The sequence below is a fragment of the Falco naumanni genome, chromosome 2 (genome assembly GCF_017639655.2).
Source record: "Falco naumanni isolate bFalNau1 chromosome 2, bFalNau1.pat, whole genome shotgun sequence".
Taxonomy (NCBI): domain Eukaryota; kingdom Metazoa; phylum Chordata; class Aves; order Falconiformes; family Falconidae; genus Falco; species Falco naumanni.
The window spans coordinates 77,046,477-77,069,078 of NC_054055.1; the positions used below are offsets into that span (position 1 = coordinate 77,046,477).

At 49.0% G+C, this 22,602-nt stretch overlaps 1 protein-coding gene across 3 annotated transcripts in view; it reads right to left on the reverse strand.

Moving 5' to 3' along the window:
* The window catches only part of RUNX1 (RUNX family transcription factor 1), a 176,163-nt gene that overhangs the window by 60,546 nt on the left and 93,015 nt on the right, over positions 1 to 22,602 (reverse strand). For all 3 annotated transcript variants that reach the window (XM_040585037.1, XM_040585036.1, XM_040585035.1), the window contains exons 3-4: positions 16,060 to 16,313; positions 10,815 to 10,971 (exon numbers count right to left, since the gene is read on the reverse strand). In XM_040585037.1, coding sequence (XP_040440971.1) covers positions 10,815 to 10,971; positions 16,060 to 16,313 — 411 coding nt within the window. The remainder of the gene's footprint in view (positions 1 to 10,814; positions 10,972 to 16,059; positions 16,314 to 22,602) is intronic.

The window sequence follows — 22,602 nt, forward strand, 5'->3', positions numbered from 1 at the left end:
ACAAGTCAAAAACGTAACCCTAAGTCTGCAAGCCATGGACATGAAATATTTAAGCAAACAGATGCAGAAGCTGGTTCTATAGTCAGTGTAACTTACAGCTGTTAAAACAAAGCTGACTGAGGCCCTCAGCAGCTATTCCAGCAGACACGTCCTGGTGATGCACAGTGATGTTTTGTACATGCCCCTTGTCATCAGGTATACCAGCCATGCTACACCAAGTTTCCCTTTGCACTGGAGAATGCTCATGCAGGTAGCAGTCCTAAAGTTGCTTTCCCACCCCCTTTGCTGTGCTACTACAGTGGCACCAACATTCAAATCCCTTTAGTCGGAAAAAAAGAACATCTTCCTATGTTCAGAAACAAAAAATACCAGCTCCCGCCATCCCAGAAACATGTCACTGTCAGTCCAAAAATCACATATTTGCTTGAATGCTGCTTTCTATCCATTACTGTACCAGCTAACACCTTCAGTATTTGATCTGAATCCCTCAGATGAGTGATTCTCTATTGCACAAGCAGGGATCGCTCACATTCTCAAGCATTGCAAGGGTGGGACTCAGCTCACTAAAACAGCCACAATTTTTCTCTCTCTTTTTGGTCAGATGTTTACATTTTAATTTGACAAGAGTGTGTGCAGCCGGTTTCACTTCTGCACTGATGAGTGGTTTCACTTCCCAGTCCCATGTGCTGTCATGATGATACCGTCCACTGTCTCCTCCAGACTTGCAAGGGCCTCTGTGCTAATCCCTTCCCTGACAGCCCGACAATGTGTGTAAAAGTGCAGCCGCCACTGCTGCTGCTGCCCCACTGTTTGCCTCTGAGGCACCTGATGGCCTTTCTCTGCTTAAGCAACTTGGATTTGAAATGCACTCATTTGAAAGGTTCGTATCTAAAATGATCAGCACAAGGCATCAGTCTCAATTGGATTCCTCTGGGTTCTTTCCCTCAAGTTACTACTTCTACTAACTTCATGTAATTTTTGCTGTGAATGTGCTTCAGCAGTGATGCCAGAAAACCACGGTTTATTCTGTTTAGAGAAAAAAAACAACCTGTGGCAGTTGAGTAGCAGGAGATACCAGGTGCATGTACTAAATGGTCATGGCCGTTTATCAGGGAGCAAGCTGCAGCAGAAGACAGGAAGGAGAATAACTGTGAGCTTATGGGAAAGGACATAAATTAACTAACTGAGGAGAAAAAGCATAGGGTCAAGAGGTTTGGGCTGGAGGTGGCAAGAAAAAGGTCTCTGAAGACAGGGTGTCCTTAGACAGTCAGTTTAGGATGACACCCAGTAGTTAACATAGACATTAGTCACTTTTGTATGCCAACATCAACAATCCACAAACACACAAAACCACCAGGAATACCCCTATATTGTGATGTTGTTTCATTTCAGCAGAGAGATTATCAAGCTGTGGTAGGAATATAGCTGACAGGAACATTATTTATATTCTAGTATCCTCAGGTCCAAGTCCTGTGTAAATATCACCAAAAAATTTGGGTTTTGTGAGGGAGGTGGCACATCTATGTGTGTGTGAGTCTGTGCACCAGAGTTACAACAGTGTTTGACAATATTTAAATAAAAAGTGGTTTTCCATTCTGTTCTGAAAGACAACCCAAGTAACCTGCTTTAACTGAATTTTGGGGGTGGGATGCATTCTTAGACTGAAAGCCTGCAGATCAAGTTTGCAAAATGGATTAAAGCATTAAAAGACTAGAATGGGGGGAGTGGGGGGTGGAGGGAGACCTTTTAATGGAAAAGCCAAGCAGCCTCTAACTATAAGTGGAGTTGCTGCAGTAACCAATATAAAATTCTTATGAACTTGGGTGGAGACAATAATTACAGCGCAGGAAGAACAAGATGCTATGGGGTGTCTGGCCTCTGCAGCAAAGTGGCTGTACAAGGAGATTACAGTTTGAGTGGTAAAATGCAATGCTTATTGTTAAAATATTTTTAAGACTTGAAATGTATATAAGCAATTTATACAAACCTACGTGTCAATGATGTTTGAACACAGATTTTGAGAGGGTGGAATTATTTTTCCCCCAAAGATGACTCTAATGGAAATCTCTGATACTCCTATGAGTGGGCTACCCCAAAACCTCTGCTTTCAAGCTGTGATCTACTTACTACATATTAAGGAATTTTGATATTTTTTTTTCCCAGTGCAATATCATTTTAGTCTTAAATGAAGTGCTTCTCTATGTTGGAGCTTGGGCTGAAATGTTCAGAAATTATTTAACCTCCACAAAGTGCACCCAGCTCTAGAGTAGAACAAAGAAACGATCATTCAGCAGACTGCTGTGTCACTGCTGAGCGACTCAGAGAAAGGGAAAAACAGCAACAGAAACACGAAATAGAACAGTTCAAACCAAAATTACTTAAATGCAAAGCTACCATCTTCTCACAGAAAATGCCTTGGGATCCTTAAGCCTAATAATAGTCCTTAACCCAGCTATAATTTCAAACCATTAATAAGCTTTTTGAGGTAGAAATTATCACCTGCACTTTACGGGCGATGAGAGAGACATGAAAAAGTTAAGGCCCAGATTCACAAGAGGATTTAGCTGCCTGAAGTGGGATTCAGGTTTGATTTTAATGCTTAAGTCCAAAATTACACCCCTCACTCCTCCCACCTCCCCATCCAGGTGGTGCCTAGCAGCAGCTGCAGTGGGTATCTGAGGGGGCTTCCCCTGCCAAACAGCCCCATGTCTTCGTGGCCACAAGCTCAGCCTCTTGGGAGGAGCATCTCAGCGTGGTCAGTTGGCTCTGACCCACAGCCTCAGCCCTCCTCTGCCCCTTCTCCTCATGGAGGTTTGGTTTGGGGGCTCACAGTTTGCTGCCTGGGGCTCACCCACTGATGGCCTCTCATGGTGGCCCCTGCTCCTGCTTTCAGCATTAGGGCATTTTCCCAGGGAAGGCCCCTGCTCCATAGGACATGCCTCAGACATATGCTTTGTGCTCCCCAAAGGGCACCATAGCCAGATGGCTGCAGTGGGGTGGCGGAGTCCTCAGCAGTGGTGGCCCCAGTGGCTGGAGGTCCTCTGGGAGAAGAGGTCCTTCAGGCAGAAAGGTGGTGCCTGCATGATATTCAGGGCTGGTGGCTGCAGCATTTGGGGTGAGGGGAGCACCTCATGCCACCCTCTTCTCCAAGGACTACTTCTGTGTTTGAGCCCATCATTTCTTCACCCCTCAAAGCTGTGTTCTCATCCATTGCTTAATCATCAGACCAGGAAAACCTTGGTGTAATGGGTGCCGTTGGTTTTGGCAGATCCTATTCTGAAGCACCTTCATTTCATCGTGCATTGTCCTGTGAACCTAAAAAAAGCCCTTTAAGACCCGGATTTTGTCTCAGTCCCTCTCTCTTTTCCCAGCCCTGGCTTTCATTTGGGACCAGCCCAATCCTGGCTACCTGTCCAGCCAGGTGCTGGCACACCGCAGTGCTCTGGCACGGTGCAGGAGCTGGGAACAAACATGCTCCTTGCCTTACAGAGCGACGAAGATGATGACCTCTCAGCATGGCTGCAGGCAGAGGCACCAGGTACAAGGAACAAGGAAGGTGTGGGTTCACTGGAAGAGCAACACACTGCTCTGAATATGAAAGGCAAGGAACACTTCTATGATCATCAGGGCCATTTTAGCAAGTGAGGGACTTCCACCTGCAGTAGCCTAAAGCAGGTGAATACCAACAGACAACCTGACAAGTCACTTCTTCAGCAGCTAGCTGAGCGTGGGAGTGTGCACTGGGACTGCTTACCCTGAGTTCATTTTCTTAGAGGCAGGACTCCTCCATGCTGTCATTACACTAATGCAATGCACATTGATTTCAGAGCTCAGAAGAGGTCTGGGGTCACTCGATGGATATCCATGCAGTCAGTGATGGGGGAGATAACACTGTCATTACGAACTTGGAACCTGCCAAGTTCCACCAGAGACAACTTTCAAATGTAGAGCAACCTCTGCGGCCTTAGAGTTGTGGTGCATAAAGTCTAGCCTGTGGAAACCTTGTGACCTTGCCAAAGCATTTCCCTCAGTTCCTCCCTGAACTTCAGGGAACTGATGTGCATACACACTGCTCCGTGCACCGCCCCACTGAAGAGCTCTTACGGCATCAAGCCTTCAAAGCAGCTGCTTCCCTCTTCCTCGCCTTGGTCTCCAGAACCTCCCCCCTCTCCCCCGCACCCTGCCCACTCCCCAGCACCACACAGCAGGTAGCTCCCCATCCTCTGGGGGAAGTAGAAAAGGGTGGAAAGAATCTAAGATAGTTCCTACCAGAACACTTTGAAGCCAAAAGCTGCTCCTGTGATAAAGACTCACATAGGAATCCCAACCTGTGCTGAGAGGCAGCAGCTCTGAAAGGGGATGGGCAGGAATAGCATCAATAGAGGCAGGAAGACAAGAGACAGATTGATGCAGGGCAGAGATGAAGGGAATGACGTCGATTTGAAGTGGCTAAGAAAACTGTGTTGAAATAATATGCTGGGAAAAGCGGTAGAGACATAGGATAGGAGCAAGAGGGGTGGAGAGTCATACAGCATTAAGGTAATAGAAAAAAATGTATATTTTTTTACTGCTGCTAAAGGGTTTTTAGAAGGGAACAGAGACTGATTCAGACTGATGAGGGTTTATGCACATGACTGCTGGAAAAGACTCTCCTGACAGCACTTGTAAGCCACTGATCTGCAGTATCCTCACTTCTGCTAACCCAGAGTGAGCTGACAGGAGCTGCACGCCATGGGACAGTCACCTGAAGTTCACTAGCCAGCCTGGGAGCCAGGGTCCTAATTCAACTCTCAGCATGACTTTATTTTGATGACAAAAGAGCAGCTGTTATTTGACTTGTAATACAGGTATATATATTGATATATAAGTACATAGGTACACACAAAAATGAATACTTTTTGCCAGAACTCAAGCAGCCTCTGAAGGAGAGCACACCAGAATAAAAAGGAAAACAACATGGGGGGGGGTGGTGGGTGGTGGGGGTGTGTGTGCAAAAAAAAGCTGAAGGGCAAACAGATCTCTTGAAAGTATGTAACCTTTTCATCTAGGGAGGTACTTTGTTTTCCCTGAGCAGTATCCTGGTAAACCCAACTCCTTTTGTCATGGCAATAAAAAAAAAGAAAAAAAAAAAAAAACGCTCAGAGGATAGTGTCTGCCTCATCCTCGTTGTTAGCCCAAGTTTCAAAAATGTACAAGCAGAGCTCTGCAGAACCAAAAAATAGATTTATTGTTATTGGACTGAGGGCAGTGGTTCAGCACTTGGCATGGCCACTGTTTACAGCAGTAATGCTCCCGGAGACAGGAAGTTCTCCAAATCGCTCTGCCATTATTTTTCTCCTGTTGATGCTTTCTGATCGCGAGTTTTTTCGCCTAGACAAAATTTTAAGTAACCCAGCAGAGAGTGTTTGGGAGCTGGCAAAGCCAGCCGCAGTCATGCTCAGCCTCACGGACCACATGATGTTTTTCGAGTCAAACCCCGGCGCAGAGCTGCATCATATGTATACTTTCTTACACAATCAGCAATTCATGCAAACCCGGCTGCACGCAGTGAGTGCTCGGGCAGCACTGGTGTAATGAGAAAGACTTGTCCCCTCCCCTCCTCCTGCCGCTATGTCCCTGCCAAAGGCCAGCACCGAATCAGCCGCCGTCTCGAAAGGGCTGGGTTTGCTGATCGATCTAACGATCTAACGCCGACCCCAGCTATTTGGCTTGAAATAGGCATTGGCTCCTCCATACTGGCGCGGGGAGTCTGCATGCTGACTACTCCCGTGGCTACTCGGTTTGCACAGAACTCTCAAAACTGATGACACAACTAAAGCAACCCTAAGTCACTTAAAAATAAAATCACTGCTTCTGGCCTCTGTCTTTTAGAAAAATTGACCATTCGGACTGGACTGGAGGGAGAAGAGTCCCGTGAAAAATGCGGGCAGCAGGACTGGCAGCGGCAGCCACGGGCAAGCAGCATTCCAGATGCCCAGCTTTCCCAGGCTGAGGGCCGTGCCAGCCCTGCCCTGCCCGGCGTGACAGAAGGGCTGCAGGAGGGCTCAGAGGAGCTGCCTGTTCCTGTACGACCAAACTGCCCTCCCGCTGGCTGCAGCATCCTGCTAGCGCCGCACACTTATCAATCCAAAGTGCAAATAAGCGGTTGTTTTTAAACTCTATCAATCGATTCGTTGGTTTTTTTCCCAGTTCTGATTGCTGTTGGATTTCTTCTATTTTCATCCTGTCTGGCAAGCGTGGCTCATTGTTACTCCAGTATCTGATACCATGTCCCCTGAAGCATTCCAATGGCTTGGACCAGGACCCGGCCGGCTGCTTAATACTGATTTTACGATCCTGTTGAATAGCATCCTCCTCTGTTTTGCACATACTTTTATAATTTTGAACTCGTTTAAGTAAAAAATATAACCATTTTTAACAAAGTGCTCAAATAAGGCAACCACAAGCTGAAGCTGCACAGAAGGAGCAAAATTCTGACTTCAGAAGACCAATAAAAGTAATTGGACTCAGAATCCAGGCCTGGGATTTAAGTGTTTTTGAGATTCCAACTTAAACTGAATTTTCTTCCCCAAAATTACACCCAGAAGGAAGAGTCCTGATAGCAGAAACTTCTGATTATGCTTGGTAATCTCTCTCCCTCGTGTTCTCCTACCAGCTACACCTGTGAAAAAGGAGTACTTCGGTCTTTGGAAACTGAAAACTATCGCAAAGGTTATTCATGGCTGTAACCCCGATAGCTAGTAGGAAATACGTACACAGGCTTAATTTTCAGCCCTTTCCAAGACACAGGTTTTAAAAAGACCTTGCTGGAAAACTCTCATGAAGTTCCAGCTCCAGCTCTCAGCTTTAGATTGAGATCTTCTGCAGCAAACCAAGTCACTTCCCCATTAGCTACTATTATGATAACCTATTAATAATAATTTTCATCTGGAAAACATGTTTATTTGTTGGGGATTTTCTTTCTACCAAGAAGATAGTTACTGGATTAATGATTCCATGAGGAAAATATGTAATGCTTACTGAGCCATGAAGCTTTCCCTCTCCAAAATAACTATTTATTTTTAATTTTATCCAATGAACTTCTATGGTGTCAGGCTTTTTGCACCAGATTTATTTCATCATAGTAACGTAAACTGGTTTGTTATACATTAAGAAAACAGGGTACTTTGCAGTAGTAGCATTTTGAAGTTTGAAGTGTTTATGAATGGATGGAGAAAAATAAAGATTTTTTTTTTAACTAGGTAATGAGGCAAGGGGGGCTGAGATTGGCTGAAGTTTTAAACTACATTTTTCTTTCAGAAATTAGTTGGGCTTACAAGCCAGACGGGCAGGTTTTCCCAGTAGCATTCTCAAACTAGGGTGAGGAATAGTAACTTTGGAGCACAGCCAACTCCAATGTAAATCTGTTTTGTTCGGGAAAGTGAGCCAAATTGTTTTTATACAACATCTCGATGTTTCAAGTGACCTGCAATGTTCTCAGCTCCCATTCTGGGTGTCAAGAAAATCAAGTGCTTTTCTTCTTTTTTTTTTTTTTTTTTTTTTTTTTTGTAATTCTGAATGACAGGCACAGGCAGAGCAACATGGGGCAGCTGCTTGCTGTTAGATTTGAAACAAACACTGGAACAGAGTTCAGTTCTTTAAGTTTTGGCCAATATTTGGTTGGTGCGCCTGCTCTGACCGACAGGCAGGCTCAGACCTCCAACCAGGGGGAATCACCCTAACTCTCTCACAGTCAGTGTGAGAGACTGGTTAAGAGCCCTTATTCACTGAGATGAAAATGTGGGCAACAGTCTTACATTTGAAACAGCCACCAGACTGTCATGCTACATTTCATTTAAACCCCACAGAAGAAAATTTAAACTATTTATTAAGAATGTCAAGCATGACAATTTCCTACTGTCTTAGAAGGGAGAGAGTGGTGGCTTGCCATTGGTTCGGCAAGGCTTTTAGTGGGGATGGTTACACCCAGACGATCCCCGATGCACAGGGAACTGTCTCTGGTTGAAGTTGTTCCTTACTCTCCGGCAGGGATTTTAAACCACCCGAGGTGCACAAAGAGGGGCCATTCTGACCGTACCCAACATGAACTTTCAATTGCTGTTCACATAATACTCCTGTCATCGCTTTATCAGCGCTGGCAACTGAACTTACTCAAACTCAAATATTACACAGCACACAAAGTTTCGGTTAATTTTCCTCTAGCAAAGTATCAAAGGAAGCAATGCCCTTTGAAGCAGCTACCTTATGCTTTAGGCTTTATACAAATTCAACAGAACAGCACCTCAGAAATCCCATAGCAAATGCATACAATCCCCACCTTTGGAAAACAATCCCCTGTTCGAGGAGTAAACAAAAGCATACGTTAGTCACTCGCTCCAAAGATGGACAACCAATGGAAGTGATGAGATTTAACCTCGAAGACTGACTAATAGCATGCAGCGTTCCCAAATCACTCCATTGCTTAAAGGATCCCAAGCACCTGAATATCATAAGACGTACAAGGTTTATGTCTGTGTGCAAGTGACGGGCTACTAGCAACTGCTTAGAGCAGGGTAAGGGGCTCAACAATGCTCCCTGCCAAGCTTTTCTGTATGAATAGGGACTGTTCTCTCTCAGCTGCTGGATTTTGACCTTGAAACTCACACAGTTCACTGTTATGATTTCTAGCTTCATTACCATGGCCAGGAACTGAACTACAGGTTTGTTTTTATTAGCTTCTCCGCCACTTTGCCAGCTATTCATTTGAATCTTCTAAACAGTCATCTCTGAATCATAATGCAAATTCCATTTACTGAAAAGGTGGTACCTTTAATATAACAAATGAACATGTTTAATGACTGATACTTTTAGACATTACAGCATCTCTCATGTTTTCAGTAAATGGATATAATTTTCTCTGCATTACCCTATTATTATTCTTTGCTAGCATTACGAAGCTACATTCTCAGCTGCGGGTGTTTTCCACCAAGTGCATTCTGAAGAGAGCCCAAACAACATGATTTAAAAGACATCTCCCTCTGTATCCTCAGCTAAAAATGCTGCAGGATACAGAGGGACTGGACTGGTATTTTATTCTTAAAATGTATTTACTGCTTGCACATATGTTTCAATAGGACAATGCTCTTCCACAATTGCTGACCGTATTTATACTGGAAAAATATCTACAGATGCATGTCACTTCAAAGGTGAATAAAGGCTGTTGTGTATAATCAGGATAACTGCCTCAGTCTGAAGCCTGACCCATCTCCCATTTGGAATGAAACATTTTGAGAGCGAGCTAGCAGAAGTGGATCACCTTTTTAACTCTCCTGAAGCACGCTTATAACTCCATTCACGTTTGTAAAAGCTGTGCATGCAGCCACGCATCAGGACGTGGCTCGGATGCTCACATGAGGAGAGAGGGAGCGGAAAAACATTGAGGAAGGGACAGTGACCCCTGAGTACTCAGTCTGGTTCAGAGAAACACCATCGCACAATTGCTCGAACGGGTAGTATGCAGAAACCTACTTAAGTGCAGTAGACACTCTAATTTTGATTTGTGAGTGTCACAGCACTGAATCGTCCCTAAATAGCACTGCTGTGTAACACCATAATGTTACATTTCAATTTTACTTAAAGATATGAATGAAACGGAAGAAAAATATGTAAGTAAATATCATACGAAGTCACATGGAAGATGTCACAGTATTTCATTCTTGACCTTAAAAGAGAAAGGCTGATCTTTTTTCTGAACTTCTGAGCAACAGCTCACCAGCTTCTCTTCTGTGGGTTTGTCTGACACCCCCCTCCAACAGCCCACACAAAAGGATCCCTCTCACAGAAACGAGGGCAGTAATGTAAGAGAGGCGCTTAAAATTTTTTTGTAATGGAAAGGTAAATGTGATTGCTTGCAATCTGTGGGGTTTGAGATTATGGACCAGAGCCAAAGACTGAAGCTGTGAAGGGTCCTTCTGTTGATTTTATGGGCTTTTGGGTCACGTTTTATATACCTGCCCACTCACATGCGGCATGAGCTGCACGTGTCAGGTACTATTTGCAGCTTCCTAACAGGTTTTATATAGTTCTAGTCTAAGACAACTTTGACTCTTATTTGCTATTTATACTCATAAGGCCTTTTTATTTACGTACTAGTAATTAATGTTTATCACAGAGATACAGCACGTCAGATATTAAGCTCATCTGTTCTTTTCTGGTCTAGCCTATCCACTTCGCAGGAGCACATTAAATAACAGAGCAACTGCATATTGTTCTACATCTATTTCGGAGAAACAAAGGTCAGAAAAAGTGCCCTGTGCCTTCATCAGGTCGTGATGAACCCAGAAAAGTTTTAGATCTATGCAGGAATTGCCTGTAATTTTAGATTGAGTCACTCTGTTACAGACACCTGCTTTAGAAGAGAGTGTCTGGGAGCCCCAAGATGGTCATGAGTCTTTACACAAGCTGAGAATTCCTATTTTAAATTGAAAATATGCTATTTAAACACAAACATGGGCAATATTGTGCTGTTCTAAATTTGACGGCGCGGCTTCCAGAGTCAAAATGTGACTTGCCGTCCTTGTGTTTTGTTTTGGTTGGGTTTTCTTCAGATGAGATTTCACCATTTAAAAATTGCAGTAACATGGAGGATGGGCTAGAATAAAACAAGGAAAAATGTATAGCTAAATCCGTGCCTTTGGAATCGGCCTATGCCAGATCTTGCAGCATTCCATGCTGCAGAGACCTTGATAGATGCTGTCTTCAAAATCCCTCCACATAAGCAGAACTTGACATAACAGGTGAACGTGACTGAAGTGCAGTTGAGAACAAACACATACCTCTTCCACTTCTACCCACGAATCTGAGGTCGTTGAACCTTGCTACTTGATTTTTCATGGCGGCTGTGGCATTTCTGAGTTCTGCAGAGTAGTTTTCATCATTTCCAGCCATCACCGTTACCAGCGTCCCATCGGGCACATCTCCCAAGGCCACCACCTACAAAATCAAGGAGCAGAAGCCTCAGCTTCCTTGCACAACATTTAATTTGGGGCACAGAAGATCAACAAGTAACATGATAAAATAGGAAAAAGCAGCAACAGCAAAAATCTATGTAACCTAAGAAGCTCTTTGGTGAAAACAGGAATTGCTTCCATTCCTATTTTGCAGAGCTATAGAAAAGTTTTTTGCATTGATGCATCTCTGAAACACACAGCAGAATGTGTACTCTGACACAAACAATATGTGAAATAAGCTTTCCAAAATATACTTCTGTAACTATCAATTAATAAATTCAAGTACCAGGAACCAATGCTGGTCTGATTTACATCAGTGACTTTACTTTTAAGCTACAATAGAGTCAGCACAGTGATGGAAATGTAAAATTCCAGGGAAAACAAAACTAAGCCAACCATCTCATGGACGCGCAGGGTCAGAGTCCCCACCACTGCACCAGTTCCCTATCTTTTGCTCCCATGGCTCTGAACAGAGTTGCCCAAGCATAAATTCAGAGTAATTTGGAAAATGGAAAATTTGGAAAAAATGGAAAAGCAGTCAGGCCTCAGTTGAATGTTTAATCACAATTTACTGAACAATTTATTTTTTTCCTTTAGAAGCATGAAAGCAAATTCTTGACTTAAGACATCACCCACAACCTGATGGATGGAAATCGCGATCTGAACTAATGAAATCTGCGATCGCTCAAAGGCTTTCACCTGGTCCGAAATGTTTGTACTGTAGCACCTTGGTGCTAGCACCTATGAAACAAATATTTAGGAACACTGGATGCACTGCATTTTTGACGCAATGTGCTGAGAAATTTACAGATTTATAAACTTAAATTTTCTGACTTGTATCTATAATGGTCACATTGGATAAACGATGAAAAATTTAATTTTATCTTCTTGAGCAGGACTGAATTCTCAAAACAATTTCACCATGCTACAGTTGAATGGATAGGATATCTGATGCATGTCTTGATTTACTCTGGCAAAAGTAAGAGCTTGAATTAGGTCCCCTGTCATACTTTTTTTAGATCCTGTTGCTGCTCCCCCAGTGAAGTCTACACTAATGACCTCAGGACTACTACCAAAAAAAAAAAGAAAAAAAGAGAGAAAAAAATTCTCGCTAGCCTGTATTTCCCCTTTTACACATTCTAAGAGGAAGCAGTCCTGCATCATGTCCTCTGAGTTGCAGCTCGATATTTTTCCTTCCTCTTAGCATTTTCTAGCTTATGTCCATGCAGTTATAATTAGCTGAAACTTGCCACGGCCCAGTCTTATTTCTATTAGTTTCTAATCACACTTGTTCTTCCCAAACAGGATCAGCAGCTCCTTTACTTGATCTGTGCTGACGCTTATTCCCCAAACCATTGCTACCTTCCACAATACGAGAGAGAGGTCTTGGGTCTCAGGTATTTCATAGCTTTTCCTTCTACAGGAGGCTGCATTTTTCACTTCAGTACTCTCCCATTTGTTACCGATAACCCTTATTTTCACTTCCACATGCAAAATTAAAATCACTGTGTCAAAATTCCCTCTGTATGTATCAATTTCAACTTCCTCTTTCCCATTCCTCTGCAGCCCAGGCTTTTGGGTTTTTGTTCCCCTCTGTGTGCCGTAATGCATTTCTGTGGCCTGTGCTACATTCAGCGTTGCGCTTTTCAGATTTCCCTGATCTTGGCATAAATTAGTCCCTGCTTGAAGTGTTTAAGCTAGGAAATCTTCTCCTCATACAGCGTTGTGTCATGAGGCATGCTGGCTCACAAGACCAGCAACTGTGAACCCAATGCACTCACCCACTTCTTAAAAAGTTACCGTAAAACCTTAATGCATGCACATAAATTAAAGGCACAAGAAAGGGAAAGGGGAAAATCGGGGCATTACCCTCACCTCCCTGCGATGCAAACATTTGCATGTTCGTTTAAGGAAATGCATCCTAGCATTTTAAGGGATGAAAAACCTTCGTGAATCCAGGGTCAGTTGTCTCTTACAGGACAAATATTTTAAATTACCGTTTTCAAATTACACTGGAGGCAGCCTCAGCGATAAGACACATGAAGAAAATATTAGAAACAAGTATAAAATTTACACAGCCCAGAAAAGAAACTAGAGTTAAAAGTCACAGACAATAGAAACAGAAATACAAACATTTACATTAGAAAAAAGACTAAACAGATAAGTTGGGACTTGCTGACTGGCATTATCTAGTACTTTGTTGTACTCTTTAGCTCTTAAAAATTCGTATTTCCAGAGAGGGAGAAGAGTGTCAGCGTTGCAGCTCTACCGGGTGTCTAAATTACCTACTTTTGCCGCATCAATCAAACAAAATTAGCCTTTTAAATTAAGATTTAGATTCTTTCTTGAAAGTGTTTGGACAATGAATCTATATGGCACCTTATTAGAGTTGTTATGTATTAATTTCTCAGTTACTCTGAATCATTCTTTACTTTAGGGGGAAAAAATATATGCACGGAAATTATCATTTTGGTTTGTAATAATACCCTGGTCCTAAAGATCAAACATCATGAGTGATTTTTTTCTAAGGAAACGTGAAAAGAAAACTCTCTCTCTTTTTATTGATGTAATGGTTGTTAGCAAATACTTGATAAAACTCCGTGCTTTTTTGTCAGATACAAGTAAGACATGAGCAGCACAGGAATGATCTGAACCGAGTTTTCTAGCTCCCGGTCCAAATGATCTTAAAAATTACGACTTTGAAAAACGCCTTTGCGAATATCCAATATTCAGTATAAAACCAGTGAGATGATTGTTTGATGTGTGGCAAACTATTTCTCAGGAATCATTTCTCAGCGGTCCATGGCGGGAGCGTTTTGAGGGGGACGAGGAGCCCCGAGCGCCCCAGGAAGCAGGTGCCTCCCAGCCCACTGTTGCAGGAGCTCACAAGGAAACCCTCCCCTGGTTTGGGGATTTGGGTTTTTTTGTTTTGTTTTGTTGGGTTTTTTCTGCTTGCGTATTGCTAGGTGAAATTATCTCGGTGTCACAAGCGCTTGCTTTCGTCTGTTTGGAGAACCTGACCCCTCTGTTTGCAGAAGTTGGGAGTGGGTTTGCCAGTGAAAGCGGAGGGTTGCCCAGCTGCGGGCGGGGGCAGCGCGCAGCGGGAGCGGCGCTGGGTGTCTCCCCAAAGCCCCCCCGGGGTTGCTTTCCGCGGGCGAGGGGCGCGGGGCGCTGCCGTACCCCGCGGCTCCCGGCGTCTCGGCACCGGAGCGAGCCGGGGCCGGGCGGCGGCACGGCTTTCCGCCGGCGGCTGGGGCGGCCGGGCGGGAGCGGGAAAAGCCGGCTCTTGTCCGTGTCCCCCCCCACGTTCCCCGCCGGGAGATGGCCGGGGTCGGGAGCGCGCCTCAGGCACGACCACGCGTGGCAGGGGCAGGGGGGAGCCGCGCGGTGGCCTTCGGCCGCAGGGGACCCCCGACAGAAACACCGGCCGCGTCTGGGGACTTCTCCGATCTCCCTTCCCGGCGGGGCGGGGACGGTTTTCCGTGTCCCGCACCGTAACTCAGCCTTCCAGGAGGAAAGCTTCCCGGGTAATTAGCAACACTTCCCCGGCGCGTAGGTGACGGTATAATTAATCTAAATGTGTGAATTTAGGAACTGGCCCTGCCGATTAGTTCCTCCCTTTCCCCAGAATCATCAATGCATAAACCAAGACTCTCCAGACATAATAAAACTTTTCCCTGAAGCCGTCTCCTCAGCAGGGTTTCCCAAAGCTCTGGGACCCGAACTGATCCCCTTCTCCCTCGGTTCTCCTCCCCCAGGACGCCATCGGGAAGACTCGATTCTGGTCGCCTTAAAAAAGTTGCACCGAGGCGGTCGGTGTTCAGCAGTGACCGTAAAAGAAAGCACGAACTTTACAAACCCCGATCCTCGCTCTAAGCCCGGGGCTGCTCGGGAGCTGCATGTCTCTGCGGCTCCCGCCTTGGAGAGAAGGATAACGAGAGTAATTACCTTTCCCTTTCCCTGCTCGGAAGCGTATCTACATCAGTAGCAGGAAAACCAGCGCATGCAAGAAGTTAGCGACAGACCCAAGTCAAAAAAAGAGGAGCGTAACCGGGCAGGCTGTGGAGGGATGAATCTTACTGGAAGCCGGGTAACGGGAAAGCAGGGCCATGCCCGGGGGGCAATAACCGCCCCCCCCCCCCGCCCTTCCGCGCCCGCAGCCGGCCGGGGTACGCGGCTCAGCCCCGCAGCCCCGCCGTGGCGGAGAGGGGGAAGCTGGACTATGCCCCCCGCCCCCATCCTTTGCCCTGGTTTTACTTGGGCTACCAAGTATAGATTTAGCAAGGGGCTCTGGAAACAGGAGAAGCCCAAGCGGCCGCAGGGTCTGCCCAGGCTAGGCCCCGACGTTTACTATTACAAGAAGAAAAAGCAGCCAAAAAAAAGGAAATATGTGGTTTTTGCGCAAAGCCCCGGCAGCCTGGCGGGGGGAAGCCCGGCACCTCCCGAGCGGGGCCGGCCGGTGCTGCCGGGCGCTCGCAGCGGGCCCCTCGGCGGCGGCGGGCGTGTGTTACCCGGTGGCAGCCCCGGAGGGCGCCGCGCCGGGGGGCTGCCTTCAGGGGGGCTGCCCGGGCGGCTTCTGGGGGAGCCAGGGGCTCCCTCAGCTCCCGGACGCCTGCATCCGCCCGCATCGGGCTGCACCGGCATCTGGTCCCCAGGGCAGCCAAACTCCGCGAGTCTGGCCTTTCCTTTTTCTTTTTCTTACCCCCCCCCCCCCCCCCCCCCCCCCCAATCCCCTTGAGCAGAGCCGTCTCTCGCTGCCAGTTATGAATGGGTCGAAGAGGGAGGCAGCAACCGGGGGTACCCTGCCCAGCCCCTCGCATGCCCCTGCTGCTGCCGCCGCTCGCCCGCTCGCCCCGCGCCTTCCCACGCTGTCGCCAATGGCAGCGACCGCGGGAGGAAGGATGGAAGGAAGGATGGATGGAAGGAAGGAGGTCTTCCAGCCGGGTCCCGGTCCGGGTGCGGGTCCGAGTCTGGGGTTGGGCGCCCCGTGCCCCCCGCCTGCCCTGCCCTGCCCTGCCCGCCCGCCGCCCCTGCCCCCAGAAGCGCGATCTTCGGGAGCCGGCAGACGTACCTTGAAGGCGATGGGCAGCGTCTTGTTGCAGCGCCAGTGGGTGGGCAGCACGGAGCAGAGGAAGTTGGGGCTGTCGGTGCGCACCAGCTCCCCGGGGTGATCCGCCAGGACCTCCACCATGCTGCGGTCGGCGCTGCGCAGCTTCCCCGGCAGGGCCCCGCTGTGCTCGGCGCCGGGCAGCGGCAGCGGCTCGGTCATCTTCCCCGGGCTCAGCGTGGTGGAGGGCGGCGTGAAGCGGCGGCTGGTGCTGGTATCTACGGGGATACGCATCACAACAAGCCTTTTGAGTGAAAGACCTCCACAGAGTTTTTACAAAACAGCGAAACGAGCGTAACTCTTCAGCGATCTGCTCTCTGGGGACCAACATAAACGGATACAAGCTGAGGACCCGGGGGAAACTTGTTTCTACGCCAGTCCCCAAAGTTAATTTTTTGCTGAAGGCGGCTGAGATAGCGAGCACGCCGAGACTTAACTCTTGGCTTCCTGGCGCGGCGGAACAGATCACGTTAATCCGAAAGGCCGAAGGGTCGTCGGTGCGGGGCTGTACCGCGACGCCTGTGCATCTAATCTGCGGCCGTGACGCAAAAAGTTATCGGGGGGGGGGAGGGGGGGGCGGGATGGAAAGCTCCTTCCAAACTCCCAAGCACCGTGGAAAAAAAAAAAATAGACAAGTCAAACACAAGACGCAGTCGGGAACACATGCAAAGCCTGAGCTTCCGAGAGAGTCAGTTGCCTATCAGTTTCTTCCAGGTGATTTCTCTACAGTCCCAAGAGAAAACAAAATACATCAGCGTCTTCCGTGGGCAAAAATCGCTCTTTAAGAGAGGGGAATGCGGGGTCAGTCTTCAGAGAAGGCAGTACGCGAGCTAGACTTTCTGATCAAAGGTCAGCTGGCTACGTTTGTGTGCATATATATTATATTCACGTACACACACGCACGCACACACATATGTACCGTACTTCATAAAATATTTACAATACAATCTGTAGAGAATTTAAACACAACAGGAATCCATTAATGTTGTCTGCAAGATTTTTTTTTTAAGCAGCCTTGAAAATCAGCTTCAGTAGTTTGGTTCGCGTTGCTCTAAGAGTACTCATGTCACAACCTTTCAATCATTCTTGCGCAAAAAGAAAAAAAAGAAAAGCAAAAAGGAAAGCTCAGTGCATGGCATTCAAGCTTTACATCGCTTTGTACTTGTCTTTGATATAACGTCTTTCATCAATTTAAAGAAAGGTCGCAGCCGATCGCAAGCTCTGAAGCTAAAAGGTCCACAGCTGAAAAGTTGGGTTTGGGGATGTTGGTTAAATTGCGGGTTCTCTCTGTGGTTTTGTGTGTGCAACAGCGCTCTCTCTCTCTCACTCACGTCCTCCTCAGCAGTCAGACCAACAGTCTGCAACAACTTCGGCAGTCATTGCCAATTTTTTTTCTTTCTTCCCCCCCCCCCCCCAGTATCTGAGGCAGTCTTCCTCTAATTCGGCCACAGGAACCGGCTGCTTAACAATATTTTAACCGCAGCAGGTGGAAGCCCGCTTTCGGAAACATGGCTTTTCCCTCGGCCGCCTCCAGCCAGCGGGATGGACACTGCCAGCCTGCGCGGAGAGCCCCCACGCACACGCACGCCACTGAAAGCCAAAAGCAACCCACCAGCAACAGTTGTTTGTTTTTTTCTTTAAAAAAGATTAAGAAAAAAACCTCGGAAACCACTACTTTTGAACGGGTGAAAGCTTTCCTTCCGAAAAAAGGAGGTGGTGGCGGGCAGGGGTGGAGGAGCCGTTGACCCCTACGGAGAGAGACGGAAGGAACCGGGGCGGATCAAGCCCCCGAAGTTGCCAGCCGGGGTCAGTGACAGCCTCCAGCCCAGACGACCGCTCAGCGAAAGCGCATTTCCACAGCGGAGAGCTCTCGGGTCTTCACGTGAGCCGCAGGGAACGCGGGCTTCCTGCCGGCCGGCCAGCCGGCCGCCCACGGCGCCGGGGCACCGCCGCTCCGCGCCGGGTCGGGCCCTGCCGCTCCACTCCGCGCCCCGCCGCGCTGGGTCCGCGCCGCCCGCCCGGCGCCCCGCCGCCCCGCGCCCGCCGCCACCGCCGGTATGAATGGAGGTGGCCGGGAGCGAGTTGGCTGCGGCGGGCGGAGTGCGGAGGAATGTCATTCCCCCGGCTGCTTTGCATACGGGGAGGGCGCCGGCCAATCACAGCCCTTTCCGGGAGCAGCCGGGGCGCGGCCGCGGGCCAGGGGCTCCTGGAATTGGCGCGCCCGCCGCCGCCGCTACTGTGGGGCGCGGGGGGTGAGCGCCGGGTCGGCGGGACGCCGCGGACACCGCAACCGCGCGGGCGCACCCACGGGAGCCGCGGGCCGCCGCTCCCCGAGCCCGCTGCAGCCACGTGCAGGGTGCTCCGCGCCTGCCGGTTCCCGGGGGGTGGTGGTTAGGGCAGGCGGAGCGGCGCGACCCGGCCCCCGGCTCTGCCGGCCTCCGGTGCAGGTCCCGTTTGCCCGTCACTTACGGCCCCGAGAGGCGGCTGGTGCCCGCAAGGTGTCCGCAGCGCCGCCCCGGCACACATCTGCCGCTGGCCGCGCAACCCCTCCGGGCAGCCCCACGCCTCCCGGGCGAGCTCCCGGCGGCGTTGGCTCCGGGGTGGTTCCTCCCCGCGGAAGGGGTACGCCTGCACCCGCGGCCGCCGGGGCAGCTGCCCCCGGGCTGGCGTCCCCTGCCCGCCCCGCTGCTTCCCGCCCCCGGTGGACAAGGACGCGGCCCGAGGGGCGCCCATCGCAGCTCGACATGTCGGGACAGCCGCCGGGCCCCCACCCGGAGGACGTTCCCCCCGTCCCGGCACAGCCCAGCTACAGGCCAGGCATGGCGGCAGCACCGCCGACAGCGAGACCGGGCCGGCGGGCGGGCAGCGCCGCACGGGCAGCAGCGGGCCTCCGGGACCCGCGGAACCGCAGCGAGGATGCTGGGTGGAGGCGTGGCTGTTCTTTCGGGCTGGGTTGGGGTTGGTTGTTTTTTACTTAGTTTTGGTGCTTTTCTTTCTTTTTTTCTTTTATTTTTTGGTGCTGGTCGCGAATGTTGTGGGCTTGCCGCTGGCGTAGCCCAGGCTGGGAACGGGGCGATCCCGACTCGCCGCCGCCCGTCCCCGCCGCGCTCTCGGCACGGGCTTGGGGTTCCCTCCTTGATGTTACACACCGCTCGTTCGCTCGCGTCTCCTTTCCCCACCAAAACGGACGTGCCCCGCCACGGCCACCCCCGGGACGCCACCGCGGCCGCCCCCGCCAGCTCAGTGGCTGCGGCCGGCCGCGCTCTCCCGGGGCTGGGCGGGCTTTGAAGGAGAGTGACAGCAGCTGCGGCGGGGCGGGCGGGGAGTGCGTGGGGCGGCGGTGGCGGCGGAGGGGACCCCGCCGGGACCACCTCCCGCCGCGGGGAGCGGGCCGCGGCTGCCGCCCGCCGCCGGGCCTTGCGCAAGGCGGCGGCGGCCCCTCGGCGCAGCTCCGCGGTGGAGCCGGTAGAGGGGGCCCGCTGCCCGCCGTCGGCCCGGCGGAGGGGAACCGGGGAGCGCCGCGGGGCGAGCCCCCGGGGAGTGCGTGCGGGCGCTGCCTGCTCGGGCCGCGGCGGCCGGCACGGTCCGTCCCCGCCAGAGCGCGCTGGGGGCTGCTGTCCCTCGGGGGAGCGCGACGGCCGCATCCCCTGGGATGCAGCTCTGCGGGGGGAGCCGCCTCGCTCGGCGGCTGTCTCTCACCCGGGGCGCGCCGGGCGGGGCGAGGACAGAGCAGAGGGGATCCTCGGTTTTGCCGACACCTGCTTTGAAAATCCTCCGAAGCTGGGAAAATAACTGTCGGCTTGGCACGCCGCGAACTGCGGGGACCGGAGCAGAGGGCGAGTGCCTGCCATTTACGCTACCTGGTGTACGGGCGATTAAACTGAAAGTGCCCTGGGTGAGAGAAGCGGCTCCTGTCGCCCCCGCGGCAATGCGGGGCAGGGCTCCCTGTGCAGAGACCCGCCAGCGCGCCGAGTTCAGGGAGCGGCGCAGCCGCCTTGCACCACACCCGCAGTACGAGCGCCAGGTGCGGGCTCCTCGCACCCCTCCAGCGCGGCCCAGCAGCGCCTGCCCCTCTGCGGGGGGCTCGGCTCCGGCTGCCTCCTCCGCCCCGCTGTCCCCCGCGGGGGGACCGGTGAGGCGGTGCCGGCCCGGGGCTGTCTCGCCGTAGGGTGACAGCTTCGCACCACCCTCCCTCTTGTCGCCTTCCCCTCCGCCAAAGACGCGGTGCCGGTTTGCGGTGCCGCCCCCCCGGAGCGCTGAGCGGGGCAGCCCGGGCGGGGTCCGGGGCTGGCCGGGGCAGAGTGCTCAGCCCGCCCTCCCGCCGCACCTGCAGCCCGGTTCGCTTCTGAACAGCCGAGTTTGGTGCAGAAAGCTATTCCACACCAAGTTTCTGTGGTTTGTGTGTGGTTTTCTTCTATTTATTTATTTATTTATTTACTCCGTCTTTTACACGGTTACTTCTTTCTTGTATGAAATTATCCCGAATTTAAATTATTAGGGAGAGGTTTCCTTCTGTTTTAAACAGGGGGAAAAAATGCAGGCAAACAGCTCTAATGAGCTACAGCTTAAAAGCCATCTGGGGTATATTAGTGGCTGATAATTTTACAGGCATGGTAGAGATAAGAAAAATTATTTTACTTATGTACATACATCTACATACATAGCCCAAAATGTAAACCCACGCATATAGTGTTTGTATTTTTTTGTTTTGTTTTTGGTGTGTGTTTTTTTTTTTTTTTTTTTTTTTTTTTTTAAGTCAAGAGGTAGGGAGTATTTATATTTAAATCCATGAATATGCTGGGCTGATTTTCACTTGATACTTTGCATCCCGTCTTAATCTGAACTCCTTATTATAAGTACAAAATAAACCTGATCTAATACACACATGGAGAGTCAGAAAGATACAAAATCCCACGATTTAACAAAAGACCCAGAAAATACTATATGCTTACAGTTTTCTATAACTTAGCAAACATTATCGATGCTGAGATGAAGGACGTTAATCTAGACTGAAGGTGACAACATTCTTTTTTAGCTACACAGAAGCCATGCTTTTGTAAGGTAAGGAGTTAAGTAAGAGAGGGTAGATAGGGAAAATACTGTGGTGGGAGTATTCTGACAGAGATCGAGCTATATATTTTACAAGCCCGTTAACACTAACTACATGTGGGTAGTATTTGGGTTTTTTGTTGTTTTTAGTTTGTTTAGCTAATTAAATTTATTGTCTTCCTTACAATTTCCTTATTTTATTTTTGCATAACAAAGAGAGAAACTTGCATGGAAATTTACTATCCCCTTACTATATCTTGTGCAGGTACTCTGGAAGAATAGGAATTAATGAGTTAAGCAGCTTGCAGGAATACCAGTGATAAGGCAAAGTAAAGAAACTATGCAGGGTGTTTCTTCTCCCATGGTAAGACCTTTTATCATCCCTAATGCTAATAAGACTTGCGATCGGGTAGTCAGTCTTTTGTGCAGGAATCCTTTTGAAATGGGAATCGCAACTGGTGTTCTAACTTTAGCAATTCACATTCAGCACTACTTACATCTGTATTTTGACATCAATTTATTACAGCTGTAAACAAACCACAAGTGAATCTCTATCTACCATGCCTTGCCTCTGTCGTACAGGATTACTCGACCACAAAAGCACCGAGCTTTTTACATAATACAGTTAAGCAAAAGCTTCGGAAATGTGAGAGAGGGAGCAACAATTTAGGGATGAATTTTAAACAGCCTAAACTGCAAAGGGTGAATTAGAGCCTGAACACAACAAGTTCCTACTGCACAGGTAAACATTCCCTGGCCAAGCAGGCAGCAATGGCCGCTTGTTTGCAGGGATCTGAATTTGTGCAAGACGGGAGAAAACATTTTGTTAAAAGGAGAAAAAAATGCAGACCTTAACAGATCTGTGTACATATCATATAAGCACAAGCCGAGATAACTGGTTACAGACCCTGATCCTGCCAACGCTTAGAAACATGCCCAGCCTCATCCTTAGTGGTGTTTCTGCCGAACGCAATAGAAATCTCTTTGGGGAATGTGATTATACATGTGCTTAATTGTTTGGAGCAGCTGGGTTTAACGTGGCATTATTCAGTGGGTCAGCTCCTACTTCTTGCACCTGAATTCATTTAATACATATATTAAGACCCTCTTAAAGATGTTTACAGTGGAGTAAGTGTGCCTTGCTTCTACTAGTGATGAATCAGTGAGTTAATTTCTGTGAATTAAATTTGTAGGATCAGGCTTCTGAATTGCCCCTGCAAATATTTATTGCATAGCAGTTACCATCATGTGTGATGCCACTGACTGATCTCAAAAAAAAAAAAAAAAAGCTATAGTGATATATTAAACTATTTTTTGGGGTACTGGAATGATGAAACATTGCACAGAGAAAAGCAGCAGCCAGTGAAGAAAAAGACAAGAATCTCCTTATTTCCTGCAGTGATCTCTCTCACACAATGAGATACTCATATTTCATGGTGGTGTGTAAGGTGCACCTAT